The 20,007-nt window shown below is 37.7% G+C and overlaps 2 protein-coding genes across 2 annotated transcripts; both read right to left on the bottom strand.

Moving 5' to 3' along the window:
* Positions 1-209: 209 nt before the first annotated feature.
* LOC128737454 (kinetochore protein NDC80 homolog) lies at positions 210-2,400 on the bottom strand. The gene is made up of 3 exons (XM_053832092.1): positions 2,280-2,400; positions 1,634-2,213; positions 210-1,577 (listed from the first exon to the last, which is right to left on the bottom strand). The coding sequence occupies exons 1-3, from the start codon at positions 2,369-2,371 to the stop codon at positions 351-353; spliced, it is 1,899 nt and encodes a 632-aa protein (XP_053688067.1). The 5' UTR covers positions 2,372-2,400; the 3' UTR covers positions 210-350.
* Positions 2,401-9,234: 6,834 nt separating this feature from the next.
* Positions 9,235-11,045, bottom strand: LOC128737134 (DNA polymerase III PolC-type). The gene is made up of 3 exons (XM_053831699.1): positions 10,716-11,045; positions 10,607-10,657; positions 9,235-10,548 (listed from the first exon to the last, which is right to left on the bottom strand). The coding sequence occupies exons 1-3, from the start codon at positions 10,933-10,935 to the stop codon at positions 9,848-9,850; spliced, it is 972 nt and encodes a 323-aa protein (XP_053687674.1). The 5' UTR covers positions 10,936-11,045; the 3' UTR covers positions 9,235-9,847.
* Positions 11,046-20,007: the final 8,962 nt, after the last annotated feature.

Raw genomic sequence — 20,007 nt, 5'->3', positions numbered from 1 at the left:
GTTAGAGTTAACATGATCCTAGGTAAGTTTTATAACGTACAAATAAATGCTAATTTTGTAACAACTGACTAGAAAAGGTCAATTATGTTTGACTAACGTTAGTTGGGGTTTCTCTTGGGCTTTCAAAATAAGCAAACTTAAGAGCCAGACAGTTTTCGTTGTGTATTACTTTCTTCAGGATATTTTCAAACTTTTTTCAACGGCGAATTAAATTAACTTTTTTTTAACAAACGTACTGTTTTAACAAACGATTTTGAAAGCAAAATTGTTAAAATTATACCATTTAGACAACATAAATATTTTGGAAAATGATAAACAAATGTATAATTACAAATGTATTATACAATCACTCATCGGCCGTTTTTGTCGGTTTCCTCTAGTTCACGCTCCATACCAGCTACTTCGGCCTCCATTTTTTCCACCAACTCCGTCATCTCCTGTTGCAGTCGCTTTTTCTCGGCCAGAATTTCATGACACTGTTCCTGCTTTTCGACCATTAACTTTTGTTTGTCGTGGTTTAACTTTTCGATCGCTCTTCGATTCTGTTCGCACTGCTGCTGGAGTTCGGCTATCCTTTTATCCATCTCAGCTCGTTCCGCTTCCTTCCGGTGTGCTGTTTGGCAATTTTCCGCCGACGTGCTACTCAATTGACCCACAATGTCGTTCCTCTGCTGTTGAAGCTGTTCATAGCGAGCATTTATTTCCTCAAGAGATTTCTCAACAGCGTTGTATTGAATTTGCTGATCCGACAAGTGCTGTTCAAGGCGCATTCGTTGCTCGTTGAGTTGACCATAAATCACCGATTGCTGTTTAAGTACGCTTTCGATTTGTGATTTAATACTTTGCAAATCCTGTAGAAGTTCAACGTAGTTTTCAGTCTTAATGTCTAAAGTCGGCGGAGTAAAATCTATCATTGATTTTGAAGAATCCGCGAACTGGTGCAACCGAGTATTCAAATTCGAGATTAATGTAAACTTTTGCTTGATTAGTCTCGAGACCACAATCTGATGTTCAAAGTATGTGTGTTCCAAAGTGGTTACCGCGAGACGTTTGGCATTCAGCAAGCTTTTATTAGCAGCTATCGAAGCTATAAGTTCATCCCGTTCTTCAGCACTTAGCTGCTGTGATTTGATGTCCAGTTTTAGTTGATCCATTTTTTTCATTAAATCGTAAAAGTCTTCTTGATCTTGATAGAACTTCTCTTCTGTCTTGCTAGCTTCTTTCTGCAGGGATTTCAACTCTGTTGAAAGCTTTTTCTTTAGTTGCTGTTGTTGTTGAATAGCCTCCGCCAAACCATCCATGCTCTGATCGCGACCCTGCTGAATCGAACGGTTATTGATGTCTTGTAATTCCTTTTCCAGTTGAAGAACTTTGACCGAGACTTGCTGTTGATTTAAACCGTTAGTACGAGCCATTACTAATTCATCAGTTAGATTCTCGACTATTGCTTCGAACTCCACTTCTTTTTTGAGGTTCCACAGACTAAACCCTTCTTCAGCTCTTTTATAAAACAACGCCTGATAATTAGGGCTAGGAAACTCTTCAGATAGGGTCACATCTTGCTTTAGCGGCTCCAACTAAAAATGGCATTACAAATTATTTGCTATATATGTAGAACATAAAAAAGACTTACGCTTTGATTTGTTTTCGGTACTAATTGAACCAACCAGCCAATCATAATGATAATATGCGAAATTGAGTGTGGAACATTCGGTGTCTTCAACATTGATTTGTTTATTGTAAAAGGGTATTCCAATTCGGACATCGTCTTCATTATATCATCCAGAAAATTGGTTCCTAGTTTGTACCTGCTTCCTCCGATTTGCCGAAACAGATGGGCCATTATTACTAAGAATTGTTTTGTTGACATAGCCTTCAGGTTACGCCGTTCTACGAAATCCTGTGGTAGATCAGAAATAGTTTCCAAATAGTCACAAATTCGTTCGCTTTGAGCAGCCATGTAGTCACGATTTTCGGTAAGCATTTTGTTTTGTTCGGCAGTAGATGGAACTGCCGTTGAATTTTCACTGCTTCTCAAAGGAGTACGGAAGGCAGGGGTTGAAATGGGATTTCTTGTTTTACCACCAATAGCTGGAGTCTGTTGAACGAAAATATTCTGCCGATCTGAAGATGGACGAGCATTTTCACCAGAAATGAGCGGACCTAGACTTGGCTTGGACAACTTACGAAGCGGCTGTGCAATGCGGCTTTGTCTACAATAAAATATAATGAACATCAAGTTTAAGTTTAATAGATGTTGGGCTCTTCTCTTCACTGACCGTTGGGTTTTTTTCACAGACGATTGCGGAGCCGAAAAATCGAACTCTTCCGTTCGACGAGGCATAGCCGTTTGTTTTTTAATCGTGGACATGGCAAACTATTTGAACGCTATTGTAGTTAAATATTTATTTAAATACAACTGCAATAGATACGCACTTTAATCTTTTAATTACTTGATTGTTGTTAGTTTCGATTCGATAGATTTCGATTTAAAAAATAAACGAGCGAGTGTCAGTTCGAATTTCGAACAAGTGATGTCCAGGGGGCTGATATGACTACAGAGACTGTAGCGTCCATTTTTGCAAACCCCACCCTGTTCGACAGACGTCTTTTCTGAATGAATAAAATGAATGATTTTATATGAAGATAGCATTAAGGCCCAAACAGAATGCAGCGTTAACGCATCCGTCAGCGTCAATTTGACAGTAAACCCACGGAAAAACTGTCAGAATAACGCTGACGGACGCGTTGACGCAGCATTCTGTTTGGCCCTTTAACAAAAGGGCGAATATCGCAAGCGTAGACAAACCGAGTGATGGTTGATTTTCCAATGCTGCTCCAGCAAAACATAACTCTCACCTGTTTTGTTTACATTTGCGACATTCGCCCTTTTGTTAATTCTATCTAGAATATGACAAGCGACAAGGTAACGTGCTGATATAGAATAAAGCATTGCACGCAGATGTCAGCGCGTTTTTTTTTCCTCCCAGGTTTGACAGTGTTGTGGGGTTTGTTTTGATTACTTATTCGCAAGACCCAGAAGCAAAAAACTACAAAAAGGACAAAAATATATGTTGTACAGAACTGTTATCATTTTCCTGCTTCGGAAAAGTCGGGTATTTCCGGTTTCCGCAAACAAGTGGTACGAATTACAAGTAATAAACCCACTAGCAATAAAATTAGGTTCCAAAGGGAATCAAAACAAAACACACAAAAACGTCAAACCAGAGTTGAGGTTAGGCACCGTGCAAAGGTTTATTGTGGTTTCCCGTGCTGGAATTTTATTGTTTTAGTTCGTAAAATGGTCAATTGAAAATTTCGGACATCACTATTTCGAACTAGAAAATCGATTTTTATGAACTCGATTCTTGTTTGGTTTGCGATAGTTTGAATCGATTCCAATGACGTTAAGGAGCCGTTCAAATATTACGTAACGCCAGAAATGCCATTTTCGCGAACCCCCCACCCCCTTGTAACAACCCGCTTAGGAAAAATTCGGATGCCCAGCAGAAATCGAACAGAATCAATATGGCGCCGGCAAAATTTGACATTCAGAACCGGTTCGTCTTCTTCGTTTTTCGCTCGCTTTTCTGTATGTCAAAAATGACATTTTAAAACGGGAGATACGTGCTTCACACGATGCTGCCTAATGTTGCAGTTCCGCATTACAGGTAAGAAAATAATATTCAACCTGTTTCTGCGGGATTTAGTTTCTGTTTTTAAAGCCTCACGAAACATTTTAAATCACACCATCGACATCTGTATATCGAGCTGCAGTGAACGCCAGCGACAGCATGTCTTGGGCTCAAAATTTGACAGCGGGCCCAAATCAAGCTGCTGGCAGTCGAGTGAAACGAAGTGATGAAATGCTATTTCATTTTCGCTCTCGCTGAGATGTTGGCTGCAAAAGCATGGTTGCCTGCCGATGGGTTGTTTTAAATGGTCGATTCCAATAACGTGCGTGCTCCGTGCATTCTTTTTGTTTTCAAACCAAAGGTCCCGCTCATCTGGTTTCAGCTTCTGAAATGCACCGAAAACTAACAAAAATAAGCTGAACGTAAGAATGAACAATAAAGTAGTGTGAAATGCGCAAATGTATGTATTGTATTTATTTATGATGACAGCTTTTTTTAATCAAAAAGTTACGCAAAAAACAAACCGGTTGAATCGGATTCGGTATCGGTTCTGTTCGACATGGCTGACAGAAATCGAACAGAAATCTGGCAGACAAAACCATTAGGCGAAATTTCTGCCAGAATCGGTTGTTGCATTTCTGCTACTGTGTTACCTGACTCACTGCGCATAGCGTTGTATTCGCGGTATCGTGTTGGTTCGAAAGGTTTCGAAAAATATCGCCCTTGTATCGAAAATATCGTTGATTTTGATCACTAAAAATAACGTACTTAAACGTTATATTGCAAGTGCTAGTAGTACGCAATAATTGTATTGTGAAACTGAATTGTTATTTATGCAACTTTTTACAAGTTAAATGCAATAACAAAAGCACAACTTATAAAAAATCGGTTGTTATCGATATTAGCTGCATATGCGTTATAAACGAATAAAACGCATGGTGACGTTTTATTTCAATAACACGCATATTCGCAGTGAGTCAGGTAAAACAGTAGTTTTCACGGGTGACGGCGGCCAGAAATCTGGCAGAATGCCTGGCAGAAAAAGTTTTTCGCTGCAGTTTTGCGCGTCCAGCAGAAATCGAACAAAAATCTGGCAGCGAAAAACTTTTTCTGCCAGATTTCTGGCCGCCGTCACCCGTGAAAACTAGCAGAAATGCAACAACCGATTCTGGCAGAAATTTCGCCTAATGGTTTTGTCTGCCAGATTTCTGTTCGATTTCTGTCAGCCATGTCGAACAGAACCGATACCGAATCCGATTCAACCGGTTTGTTTTTTGCGTAACTTTTTGATTAAAAAAAGCTGTCATCATAAATAAATACAATACATACATTTGCGCATTTTACACTACTTTATTGTTCATTCTTACGTTCAGCTTATTTTTGTTAGTTTTCGGTGCATTTCAGAAGCTGAAACCAGATGAGCGGGACCTTTGGTTTGAAAACAAAAAGAATGCACGGAGCACGCACGTTATTGGAATCGACCATTTAAAACAACCCATCGGCAGGCAACCATGCTTTTGCAGCCAACATCTCAGCGAGAGCGAAAATGAAATAGCATTTCATCACTTCGTTTCACTCGACTGCCAGCAGCTTGATTTGGGCCCGCTGTCAAATTTTGAGCCCAAGACATGCTGTCGCTGGCGTTCACTGCAGCTCGATATACAGATGTCGATGGTGTGATTTAAAATGTTTCGTGAGGCTTTAAAAACAGAAACTAAATCCCGCAGAAACAGGTTGAATATTATTTTCTTACCTGTAATGCGGAACTGCAACATTAGGCAGCATCGTGTGAAGCACGTATCTCCCGTTTTAAAATGTCATTTTTGACATACAGAAAAGCGAGCGAAAAACGAAGAAGACGAACCGGTTCTGAATGTCAAATTTTGCCGGCGCCATATTGATTCTGTTCGATTTCTGCTGGGCATCCGAATTTTTCCTAAGCGGGCGGGTGAGGGCGATGAGGGCGAGCGAGCTGCCATCACAAATACAGATCTTTGTGCATGCATAAATTTGGGACATTGCCGTTTTCTCCGGAGTATTTTATTTTCTCGGTCTAATCTTTTAAATAACATAAATAGTTTATGGAGTACTTCAAAATTTAGGAACATTAGTATAACGATCAAGTAAAAGCACAATATTGGTTTGCAATAAAAATATAATGTCGCATTAAAATTTATTCAAAGACCTCATAATATAAAATTACGCGAAATACACTAAGGCTGTGAACCATTTCGCGAAATTTTTAACTTTTTGGTTAAAATTTGACAGTTCGATGGTTTTCCGAAAATAACCCTGCTCGGGAGCATGGTTAGTTTTAACCAAGTTCTGAGAGCCAATGAGATATGCACAGGTGAGGAAGAGAGCTTCGACAAGTTTCACTGATTTTTCGTTAGATTTTTTTTACATTGGTATGGATGCTTATCACATTATAAATTTGTTCAAACAACCCGGGTTGAAATGAGACAAGGGGTCGGTCACTCGGCACAGCCGTTTTTATGTTAGGCGGCTTGAAACGAGCCGAACTGTGCCGATGCTGTACCGAAAGTGCCGAACTGCAAGATTTGTTAAATTCGTTAAAATCTGATAGATCTGGCAACCATGCGAGATGATTTTGACAACCGGCAGTGTTCCCATTTCATATGTAAAATTGAACCGGAGGTGTGTGAAGCCCTATAAATGTTTTTTACCTTTGTTATACGATAACAAAGGTTTAGGAATTGGTCGAAAAACACGAAATTGATCTGAGGCCCGGAGGGCCGAGCCACATATACCAATCGACAGGGTTCGACGAACTGAGCAATGTCTGTGTGTGTGTGTGTGTGTGTGTGTGTGTGTGTGTGTGTGTGTGTGTGTGTATGTGTGTATGTATGTGCGGGGCGCAACTTTTCTTTCGCCTGTTTCTCGGAGATGGCTGAACCGATTTGTTCGCTATTACTTTTGTTTGAAAGGTATTATTGCCTAGTATATCACTATTGAATTGTTTCGAGGTCCGACATTTCGTTTAAAAGTTATAAGTAAAAAAGTAAAAACTACGTGACACGATTTTCTCCGGACCCAAATGACCGATTTCAACGATCTTGGTATCGAATGAAAGCTCTTGTTAACACTAAATTTTTCAGATAAATTTTATTGAAAACAAACAATCAGTTTAAAAGTTATGCTTAAAAAACCTGTTTTGACAAGGTAATAATTATCGCCTGTTTTTTAGAAATGACTAAACCGATTTAGACGCTATTAGTCTCATTTGACAGGCAACATAACCTAATAGATCACTATTGATTTGTTTTTTGATTGGACGTTTAATTTAAAAGTTATGATCAATTGAATACAACACATTAAAATTTACAATAAGTTATAACGATTTCATCAAACATGATTTATCTAGTTTGAATTATTTTGGCATCAAATTAGAGATTTTAATGCTACAAATATATCTGCAAAATTTCAGAAGAATCGGTTTTGCCGATCAAGAGATATTAACCCTCCAACACTCGCGCCGGCTTTTGTAATTCGGTTACTCGCGCGCACAATGGCCCAAAGCCAAAAAGACATGCGCATTAGAATTTTGACTGGGAAAACTTGGTTTTAGGTTTATGGAACCTTCGGAAGAATTTCTTGAAATTGAAAGTTCTATCGTCTGGTGCAATTTAAATTTTGATTAATCCCCCTAAAAGTGAAATAAAAAAATTATTTTTCTTCAGTTTCAATATAACACATTGATGTGTTCTGCAAAGTTTTAGAACATATTATTACAAGAAATTTTGTTGAATACAGTAACCTTCTTACTATTAAGCGAAGAGAGAAAAATCTTATTCATTGTATATGAATTTGTAAGATCAGTTTTTTCTATTTTTGCTCTTTTTGTAATTGTTGTATTCCTTTTTCATGTATTACAAAATTATATAAATAGTAAAACTACACAACTTTGATGAATATAGTATACCTTATGTTTGTTTGTTTAGGTACTGTAGAACTTTGATTAAAAAAAATGCCTTAATTTTGACCCCGAATGACTCGACTACCAACAGATACATTTTAAACATTTTATATTTGCTGATTGTGTTGCTGCATACAGACACCATTTTTACAAATGAAGAAACGAGAGAAACTTCCAGGGCCAATCGCGGTACAACTCACATGCTGATTGCTTCGTTTCTGTGATGTCAGTTTATGCTGATCTATTTGCCTAACAATTTAAAGTATTAATGCATAATTATGACATTTTGCTCATAACAAGGTAATTGAAGAACAAACGTTAGTTAAACAGAGATTTGTAACTTTATAACAATATGGCATTCAAAAACCTACACGTGTTGTACAAAATGCAACAGCGTGAGTAATCGAAGGTTAATAGAAATTGATGAAATTTATTCAAGAAAACTTTATTGATGTCAATCAAAAATAATGGCGTTACAGAAATTTATGCGTAGTTCAAAATCTATAAACTAGACTTTTACTACGCAATATATATGTTAAAGAATAATATTTCCTCTTATAACTTGCTTTTACTTGCACTTACTCAAATTAGTAACAACCAGCTTACCCTTACTCAGTAATTTCATGAAAAAAGGATCTATCAAAATTTATAGGTGCTGCTATTTTGTTCAAATTTTGTAAACTTATTTAATTTCCAAAAATTTAATTAAAACCAACGCACCACGCAACGTTAACCAATAGATGAATTATGTTCCGAAGACGTGTCGATTTCTATCTCAAATAGCAAGTAAGACCTATAACAAAGGTTCCTTTCACCACTAGGTGGATTAAATCGGGTTTTTTTTATAAGGCTTTAGAGGTGTGCCGTTTGATATCTCTGCAGTGCCGGGGCACTATGTGCTGAGTGTCCGACCCCTTGAAATGAGATGAATTTTATCTATCAAATAAAAGCAAATGAACATCAAAAATTCCTCCGATTTTAACTCGGACAGAAAAAACAATATTTTCATCCTCACCTTATATGCTCTCATTGAGCAAAAAAAACTATCAATCTGTCAAATATGAAATGGTTCACATTCTGAACTGATTTTAACCACTCAAGGAGAAATAACCATCGAACTGTCAAATTTTAACCAAAAAGTTAAAAATTTCGCGAAATGGTTCACAGCCTAAAGTCATTTTTTATAGAGTGACTATATACAGAGTGGCGACAAGTCATCCCAAATGTATGCAATGCGGGTTTTCCAAGGTTTTTCTTTCTCTTTCCTGCATGCGCGTTGGATAGGTCGTCTGCTCGATTGGAATGACACTGACAGATAATTATCATTCCAATTTTGACATTGTCGCCACTCTGTATATAGTCACTCTAATTTTTTACACGGTTTGCTTTTTTTTCGATTAATCAACAAGGTGCTCCTTAGGGACCATTTACAAACTACGCGACAAATGTCGAGCCGGTCCCAATTGAATTCTTAATATTGTTGTTGCAGTTGAAAATCGTAATAATCGACGTGCGACATTCGGTTTTATTCTTGTTCTGTCTGTCGCAACTACGTCGCACGTGGTGCGCTGTGTTCGCACATTGATGCGCTATACAGCGCACCGCTTGCGACACACAGAACACGAATAAAACCGAATGCCGCACGTCGATTATTATGGTTTTCAACTGCAACAATAATCGAAAAAACAAACCGTGAAAAAAAGTACTTGAGTGTATATTTGACTTCACAATTGTTTAGTACAAATCCTCTTAAATTCTCGAAATGTTTAGAAAGATTCTGATTTTTTGGTACTCTATCAGCGCTCAAATCGCCATTAAGGATCCCACCCACACATACGTATATGTTGATGAAGTATGTTGGTGAGTACAGGTCGTACAGGTTCGTCCAACACAAAAAGTTGAGTACATACAATAGGTATCACAAACAGAACCAGCATTTTCAACCAACGCACAGTAACATCCCTTTAATAATCAAGTAACTTTCTATCACACACAGAAAGCTGAATATTTACTGCAAATGAATGCAATGCAAGATCAAACATTCGAATTTATAAATTTAATAAAAAAATGTGGTGCTGTCTTGGGTTATATCATCTAAGAAAAAATCGCTAAAATTAAATACCTACATTAAATTTAGTCCGCATTGAAGGTCAGGAACATTATTTGCAATATTTTAATACACCATTACCGTTAAAATACCATTACTATACATACAGTAATATGAAGACAAAAATAAAAGAATCAGGAACATAAAACTGAACGTTCATGCAGACAATTAAAATTTTCCAGAAAAATCGACAAATTTAACACAATGCTCCTCAGCGTATGCAACGAAAGCTTCTCCTTCCGCGATTGCACATTTAATTAGCGTATGCACATCACATTCTGCGTAGTGTGATTGCTTTGGTTGCTCTTTGAAAATTCGCTCGTAGATATCGCAGAGGCGATATTTCTTTCGAACAGACTTGGTCGACCCACTGGGGCTTTCGTCTTCTAAGCTAGGGTTTTTGAGGACTTCGCTATTTGCAAAAAGTTGTCGCTTCGAACGGGGCCGGTTGGCACGTTCGGCTATATTCTTACTAGATTCCGGGTCCTGAGTTGGAGTTACCTCAAGATAGGAGCGTAAGGCTTTTTTAAAATTTACTTGAACTTTACTCTTCTGTGGAGTCATTTCATTTAGTTTTTGCATTTGAGCTAGCGCATCTTGAGAACTTTCAAGTTCTTGCATAGCCGACACAGCCGAAAACTCCAGTTCGGCAAGTTCATTTTCCTCGGCGACCTTTTCGTTTTGTTCTTTGATTTTCTCCAGATGTTTGAATAAAGGAAACGAATCAACGCAGTATATGTCATCTGGTAGCTTGATGTTTAGTCCGTCTAGTTCCTTCTTGAGTATGACAAAATCAAACCGGTTTCCATTATGTGCAACTAAACAAGCTGGTCGTTGCAAACGTTCCAGAAACAAGACGATGAGTTGACCTAAAGAAAACTTTTTATAGAATTGAAAAATTCACAGCAATATTGAATCTATCGATACCTGTCTTCTCATCGAACGGTGCCTCTTGCTCCAACATATCATTGAAAAGTCCTGTGGCGTTGAAAATTTTTAAAATTTTTATTATAAAAGACCACGTTTGACTACATACCAGTTGTTTCCGATGCTTTCGGATCAATTACTCGTCGTGGATTAAGGCATATAGTTTGTTTATGGAGAATACGCGGTAGTTTTTTGCCATTTTCATGGGAATCAAGAAGATGGTTTTTTGAACAAGCGTACAGTGCAATTTCCGTAACTTTTGGACATTTTATTCCAGGTAATCCTGTAGTTTCGAGATCAAAAAACACGAACGAACTAAGCTTAGACATAGCCTGCACAAGCGCGATAACCGAAATGATTCATTTAGTGCAAAAATCTGGTTTGCACCTTTAGTATAACATTAGTCATTTACAAACACGTACGAAACGACATAAAGAAACTAATCTTTAACGTTAATAGCTGTTCAATACCGTAATCGCGTTTAAATTTTTAAATATTTAGTTTTGTTTATGTTTGCTTCAGGGGTTTTCAAACAGCAATGATTACAAAAAGCCCAAAAAGCAGTGTGATGACAGAATCTGTAACTGCTCGAAAACTAGAGATGCTAAATTTATCCAGCTTTTCCACCCCAGACCCCATACTGTCACAAATGTCATTCCCATATATGGAGCTTTCTGACAGCTCAAGCACCCACACTAGCGAATGAAATACGCGTGTATATACATAATGTTCACCTTTTTTTGGGGATCAGCTGATGCTAGAGGAACCAACCGAAAAATAGCGATTACTAGTTGTGTTTCTCCGTTTGCCATACTGCAGAGCACATATTTCGCTCAAATTTTTCATCCTGTTCCATATTCAAGCAACTATTTGAAAATTTGCCAGTATTTAAGCCAGCGGAAGACGAAATTCATTATGTACCTTGGTGACAAAGGAATGCGTCTCTTTTGTTTACTGTTGTTGTTTGCCTCATTTTCAAGCACCAATCCAGCTTTTTACGAGCCATAATGGCGGACGTGTTCGTAATATTTGAACAGCATTTTTGACATTTCCCTAATACATCGCACGTTTTCTTTCCGCACGTTCATTTAGTTTTACCGTGAACGCGTGGAAAGAAAACGTGCGATGTATTAGGAAAATGTCAAAAATGCTGTTCAAATATTACGAACACGTCCGCCATTATGACTCGTAAAAAGCTGGATACACACATAACTGGAAAGCTCTATCCAGCTATCCAGGCAAAAAAGTCATTAAACTAACATGAAGCATCGAGATATTGTTATGATATTATGACAAAACGATGTGTTTTGAAAATATAGACAAGTCTCTAGAACATAGTGGGCCTTCAAAATCCCATCAAAAATAGTTAAATGGAATTTTTTTAATTTTTAGATGTTGTTCAAACAGAAAATGCTGAAGATCATTTATTTGAAGAGATTGAGCCAAAGTGTCTTCGGCAAAGATTTTTCAAATTTTATTTTCTTCAAGTTTGCCGAAGAAACCATATTGTTTTATTAAATCGTTGAAAAAATAAAATTTTTATCTCCTTTTTAGGTGGATTAATCAAAAATTCATTTATGCCAAAAGTTGCTTTTGATGACATACAACAACTATCTATAGAGTATATCATTTTAATTACGTTTTTTCTCTTAAAAATATCGCGTTTTTCGCTTTTTAAACCGCTGTGCAATGCTAGTATCACAGACAAACAGACGCTCGCGTTAATTCCATCGTCCAATCAAAAACCACTCATTTTTCATAAAAGCATGTTTCGCAACATGGCCACACCGCGGCGCTTCGAGTTTTTAGTATAAAACCATACAAGTGTAAAAAACCTCCAATATAAAACCCTGCAAATGTAAAAAACCTACAGTATAAAACCCTGCAAATGCAAGCTACTCCGCAACATGCATAACAGAGGGTGCTAGTGTGCAAGCAAAATGTGTAGTACGATGGTTTTTAATGGACATCCTTCTATGTGTCATGTCAGTTCGTCAGTGCTAGTATCTTATTAGTGACTAAATGAACGTTCATTTAGTCACTGATGAGTTACTAGCGTTGTAGCACCGTAACTACAAACGATACAGCAAAACTTTGTTCAGAAAACTTGTAGATTAGAACTATAGTTCTACAAATGTTCCATGCATAACATTGTCATATTTGGCTCGGCTGAGACGGTACTGTCAAATAAATCAAAATTGAGTCAAAGTGATCAACCTTCATGTTTCTTCATGTTTCTTCATTTTCCGATATATCAGTCTTTAAAGACACCAATAGAGAAAATCGATGGCGATCGTTACCATTTCTAAAAGAAATTTATACGAACTTAAAGTTTACTTTATAAAGATCTTCACCAAAATATCGATATCAACCGTCATTTTCGAAAATAAATATCAATTTCTGTCGCCAATTCGTTATTAATCTTTACTTATTTTTTTTTTTTTGTTTTTATTTTTGGTTCGGGCAAGTTTCGAACCCATGCAATTTCTTCCACTAATGTACCACTAATCCTCAGATGTACGACTACTCTTGGGGAGCTTAGATAAAAATGGCAATCATATTCTAAAGGACCCCATGCATGTATTACATATTGGCGAATTCGTCTATGTACGAGAGTCGCGAACTAATTTGGTGAAACTGGCAGAAGAAAATGTTTGGGTTCAGTGCTCAGTTCAAATGATTCGGCCAACATATTGTTAATTTCGGGTTGAACATACATCATATATGCACATATATACGTATCGATGCCATTCCTTATTATCCTTTGTCAAAAGATGTTAAAAGATACAATGGTATCAAAACAGAAGTAGTTTTAGATAAATATCTGCGAAGAAAATTAAAGTTTTTGCGATACTTTCATACTGAACGAAATTTAGTGTAATATCTTCAAAGATTTTTATCAAATTACTGACAAAGAAAATGTATTAAATGCGAGTATCGATCTATGAAGGAGTTCAAATATTCGTATCGATATTATTGAAAATTAAACGTAAAGATTTATTTCGTCACAAAGCTTTATTTTGACGTAGGACTACGTCTTACGGCAAGTTTTGAGATAGGGTGTCATTCCAAAAAATCGAAAAATGCGAGCGTCACGAAAAATGAAAGGTTTTGAGCGCTAATAGCTCAGCGGTTTTCCAATCGATTTTCAATATTCTTACACCAATTGATTGGAAAATCTTCTAAGAATTGACCCAAATAAAGAAAAGTGTGGATTCTTGATGTTGAACTATTGAAAAATTGAAAATAATGAACCTATGTTTCACCAGAATTCTCGCTTCGTGATTGGTTGTTGGAAATGACGTCATCAAAGTACAAACGCGTTTTCACGCTTCGGCTTATAATTCAGTCAATTTTCAATAGATTTCCAAGATATTTACACCAATTGATCGGGAAATCGATTGAAAATATTGAAAATATAGAAAACTATTGATTTTGTTTTTGAAAATGAATTTGAAAAATTTTTGTTTTTGAATTGATTTTGAAAATTTGAATTATTTTCATATTTTTGCCTTCCCTCGTCAGTGCTTCCTTAGCACGGATGACAGAAATATATATGATATAAGCTATGGGTTAAGCTTCCTTATGATTGTATTTAATTTACGCCCTATAGAATCCGATCGAAAATTGTTGAGCTTCAGCTGTTGCTGCTTTCCACGGATAAGGCAACCAAGGCATGCAAATTCACCAAGCGAGGTGTTGGAGCTGGAGCACTCAATGATCGCTGCCGTGATGGAATATTTGGCAACAGGAGTTCTGGAATTGGGAGGACAAATGCTGCTCGCGACAACGAAACGATCAGAATTATCGTCACTTGCAGCTGGCCATCCGCAACAACGAAGAGTTGAACAAATTGCTGTCCCGTGTCACCGCTGCTATGAGAAGTGTCTTTTCAAACATTCAAACTGTTTTGTTGCTGCCCAAGAAGACGGGAAAAGAAGGCTTAAATTTCCGGCATATCACGTTGAAAAACCGTTCTTTTAAGAACGAAATATTTGTTCATGAAGATTTGAGGAATTTTCTCTCACAGATTTAAATTCTATTTAACTTAGATTGATCTGATTATTCGCTTCTTTGCAATAATTTTAACCGATCACCTTCGCCCTTCAGACTGAAATTGAAATGCTCGATTTTTTATTACACGTAGATGATAGAATAAAGAACCAAGAAAAATGGGCGTTGCTTGTCGCTTGCTCCTGGTACATAATACGTGGTAAGCCGGCGAACAGCATTATTCAAACGCTAGCTAAGCTAGAGCTAACATCGTTTGCCAGGCAAACGGAAGTCACGTACGACTCGTGCACGTATTCATTGGCGGCTGACCGTGTGTTGGAGCTGAAGCACTCATTTCGCTACTGTGATGGACTATCTGGCAACAGGAGTTCTGGAATTGGGAGGACAAATGCTGCTCGCGACAACGAAACGATCAGAATTATCGTCACTTGCAGCTGGCCATCCGCAACAACGAAGAGTTGAACAAATTGCTGTCCCGTGTCACCGCTGCTATGAGAAGTGTCTTTTCAAACATTCAAACTGTTTTGTTGCTGCCCAAGAAGACGGGAAAAGAAGGCTTAAATTTCCAGCATGTCACGTTGAAAAACCGTTCTTTTAAGAACGAAATATTTGTTCATGAAGATTTGAGGAATTTTCTCTCACAGATTTAAATTCTATTTAACTTAGATTGATCTGATTATTCGCTTCTTTGCAATAATTTTAACCGATCGCCTTGCGCTGCTGTTCGCTTGTTGCTGGTGGTTCATTTCGTTGCCGTGATGGCATAGTTGGCTGCTGAAGTCCTGGAATTGGCAGGAAATATGCTGCTCGCGACAACAAAACGGTCAGAATTATCGTCACTTGCAGCTGGCCATCCGCAACAACGAAGAGTTGAACAAATTGCTGTCCCGTGTCACCGCTGCTATGAGAAGTGTCTTTTCAAACATTCAAACTGTTTTGTTGCTGCCCAAGAAGACGGGAAAAGAAGGCTTAAATTTCCGGCATATCACGTTGAAAAACCGTTCTTTTAAGAACGAAATATTTGTTCATGAAGATTTGAGGAATTTTCTCTCACAGATTTAAATTCTATTTAACTTAGATTGATCTGATTATTCGCTTCTTTGCAATAATTTTAACCGATCACCTTCGCCCTTCAGACTGAAATTGAAATGCTCGATTTTTTATTACACGTAGATGATAGAATAAAGAACCAAGAAAAATGGGCGTTGCTTGTCGCTTGCTCTGGTACATAATACGTGGTAAGCCGGCGAACAGCATTATTCAAACGCTAGCTAAGCTAGAGCTAACATCGTTTGCCAGGCAAACGGAAGTCACGTACGACTCGTGCACGTAATCATTGGCGGCTGACCGTGTGTTGGAGCTGAAGCACTCATTTCGCTGCTGTGATGGACTATCTGGCAACAGGAGTTCTGGAATTGGGAGGACATATGCTGTTCGCGACAACGAAACGATCAGAATTATCGTCACTTGCAGCTGGCCATCCGCAACAACGAAGAGTTGAACAAATTGCTGTCCCGTGTCACCGCTGCTATGAGAAGTGTCTTTTCAAACATTCAACCTGTTTTGTTGCTGCCCAAGAAGACGGGAAAAGAATGCTTAAATTTCCGGCATATCACGTTGAAAAACCGTTCTTTTAAGAACGAAATATTTGTTCATGAAGATTTGTGGAATTTTCTCTCACAGATTTAAATTCTATTTAACTTAGATTGATCTGATTATTCGCTTCTTTGCAATAATTTTAACCGATCGCCTTGCGCTGCTGTTCGCTTGTTGCTGGTGGTTCATTTCGTTGCCGTGATGGCATAGTTGGCTGCTGAAGTCCTGGAATTGGCAGGAAATATGCTGCTCGCGACAACAAAACGTTCAGAATTATCGTCACTTGCAGCTGGCCATCCGCAACAACGAAGAGTTGAACAAATTGCTGTCCCGTGTCACCGCTGCTATGAGAAGTGTCTTCAAACATTCAAACTGTTTTGTTGCTGCCCAAGAAGACGGGAAAAGAAGGCTTAAATTTCCGGCATATCACGTTGAAAAACCGTTCTTTTAAGAACGAAATATTTGTTCATGAAGATTTGAGGAATTTTCTCTCACAGATTTAAATTCTATTTAACTTAGATTGATCTGATTATTCGCTTCTTTGCAATAATTTTAACCGATCACCTTCGCCCTTCAGACTGAAATTGAAATGCTCGATTTTTTATTACACGTAGATGATAGAATAAAGAACCAAGAAAAATGGGCGTTGCTTGTCGCTTGCTCCTGGTACATAATACGTGGTAAGCCGGCGAACAGCATTATTCAAACGCTAGCTAAGCTAGAGCTAACATCGTTTGCCAGGCAAACGGAAGTCACGTACGACTCGTGCACGTATTCATTGGCGGCTGACCGTGTGTTGGAGCTGAAGCACTCATTTCGCTGCTGTGATGGACTATCTGGCAACAGGAGTTCTGGAATTGGGAGGAGATATGCTGTTCGCGACAACAAAACGATCAGAATTATCGTCACTTGCAGCTGGCCATCCGCAACAACGAAGAGTTGAACAAATTGCTGTCCCGTGTCACCGCTGCTATGAGAAGTGTCTTTTCAAACATTCAAACTGTTTTGTTGCTGCCCAAGAAGACGGGAAAAGAAGGCTTAAATTTCCAGCATGTCACGTTGAAAAACCGTTCTTTTAAGAACGAAATATTTGTTCATGAAGATTTGAGGAATTTTCTCTCACAGATTTAAATTCTATTTAACTTAGATTGATCTGATTATTCGCTTCTTTGCAATAATTTTAACCGATCGCCTTGCGCTGCTGTTCGCTTGTTGCTGGTGGTTCATTTCGTTGCCGTGATGGCATAGTTGGCTGCTGAAGTCCTGGAATTGGCAGGAAATATGCTGCTCGCGACAACAAAACGGTCAGAATTATCGTCACTTGCAGCTGGCCATCCGCAACAACGAAGAGTTGAACAAATTGCTGTCCCGTGTCACCGCTGCTATGAGAAGTGTCTTTTCAAACATTCAAACTGTTTTGTTGCTGCCCAAGAAGACGGGAAAAGAAGGCTTAAATTTCCGGCATATCACGTTGAAAAACCGTTCTTTTAAGAACGAAATATTTGTTCATGAAGATTTGAGGAATTTTCTCTCACAGATTTAAATTCTATTTAACTTAGATTGATCTGATTATTCGCTTCTTTGCAATAATTTTAACCGATCGCCTTGCGCTGCTGTTCGCTTGTTGCTGGTGGTTCATTTCGTTGCCGTGATGGCATAGTTGGCTGCTGAAGTCCTGGAATTGGCAGGAAATATGCTGCTCGCGACAACAAAACGATCAGAATTATCGTCACTTGCAGCTGGCCACTTGGAGTGGTATTTCTCGTGATTCAGGACCATACACGAACGGTTTCGTTGATCTCATAGCTGCTGAGGCTTTCCGGTTGGTCCGTTGCAACAAGCCGTGCCTGGTTAGCGGTTATCGGTACTCCAATTTACCGAACAGAGAATTACGTTAAATGCGTTAGTGCAAGTTTATTGCAAGCAGGAGTTATGATAATCAAACAATCGGTTCTTTTAAGGGCCACACAACGATTGAAGAGTTTATTATATTTTCTTGCCCAGTTATTACCATAATTAACACAGTCAACGAGAGAAAAGTTGAATTTTTCGCCATTGCGGACGACCAACCAATGACGGTAATAAGTTTTCTGGTCACAGGTGACATTTTCTGCGACTTCCAATACGTCTGCAGGTTGTAAATGCTTTATCCGTGTCCTTTTGTAAGCCGCAGAAAAGTTGCGCAAAATTTTCAACTTTTTGAAAACTCGCGCGTACCGTCTACCGATTACCAAAGGAAAAGCACTATTCAACGTAGAAACATATCATACAAATTTATTTACGGATGTAGCTTGTATACATGAAGAATCGTATTATTATATACATGGATACATCCAAGGGGTCGGACACTCAGCACATAGTGCCCCGGCACTGCGGAGATATCAAGCGGCACACCTCTAAAGCCTTATAAAAATAACATTTATACACTGAGGAAAATTTCAGAGTGAAAGTCATTAAAATTCCTTATGAAAATTTGCCACAAGGCAAAAATAAAATTTTCATCAAGTTACCTTATGGAAAAGAACCATAATTACTTGATTATGGCTTTCATGAACTGTCACTATGAAATTCTATCTAAAACCATTTGTAGTTTGATTTCAAACCGATTGAACTTTTAACTGTAACCTTATGAATAGCTCAATGCTGTTATAAGGATTTCATTCAACCGCCTTATGAAACCACTCAAACGAAAAGAAAATTCCATTACATTACCTTATGAAATGACTCAAACGCAAAGAAAATTCCATTACATTACCTTATGAAATTTATACACCATAAAAAAGAATATTCACATTTGGCCCGCAGGCTTGGCTCCCTCTTTTCGCTTCGATTTTGCTCTTTTGACTACAATGCCTTAACCAAACGGAATTAAAAAAAGTGGTGTATAGGGCAATTGTAGAATTAATCATTTATATTAATCATTATTCAAAGAACGTATAGCTTTATCTTTTGTATTTGTGACGGGGCTGCTACCCCGTCGGCCGCAAAAAAGCACTCTTTTTTGTTACCAACGATGTATATAGCACCCTATTGCACTATAAATACAAAAGAAAAGCTATACGTTCCTTGATTAATGATTAATATAAATGCATAATTCTACTACTGCCCTACCACTTTTTCAAATTCCGTTTGGTTAAGGCGTTGTAGCCAAAAGAGCCAAATCGAAGCGAAAAGAGGGAGCCAGGTCCTTTTTGGGCCAATCAATAATATATAACTGCTTAAAATAACTTTATCGTTATTTATATCCTTTAATTCTACTACTGTGTTTTATTGATAAATACGTATTTCGGTCTCGACGTGAGACCTTCATCAGTATCTAACTAACTTAGACTGTTTAACAGTCTAACTGTTAGTTAGATAGTTAGATACTAACTATGGAACTGTTAAACAGTCTAAGTTAGTTAGATACTGATGAAGGTCTCACGTCGAGACCGAAATACGTATTTATCAATAAAACACAGTAGTAGAATTAAAGGATATAAATAACTTTTTGTTTTTCTTCTTATTTATTGTTTCAGGAATTCAACTAAGACGCTCAAATAAACATTAGTTAACTTTATCGTATTTTTACTATGCTCAGCAGTCTTTATTATGCAACGCAAATAAAAAATATTTTAGTTTATTATGAAGAATTGTATATGCATATTCGTAACGTGACTTCATTTTTCAACCTGGGTTAGTTTTGACTCAATCAATAAACCTATATGGATAATAATAAGTGTAGGTTTGTCCTATATTTATACCTATTCTAACAAAATATTGTAACTATTATTTTAAATTTCTGGTATTAT

Source organism: Sabethes cyaneus, chromosome 2 (genome assembly GCF_943734655.1).
Source record: "Sabethes cyaneus chromosome 2, idSabCyanKW18_F2, whole genome shotgun sequence".
NCBI lineage: Eukaryota > Metazoa > Arthropoda > Insecta > Diptera > Culicidae > Sabethes > Sabethes cyaneus.
Note: the sequence above shows the minus strand (reverse complement) of the source record. Positions and strands in the feature narration are given on the sequence as shown.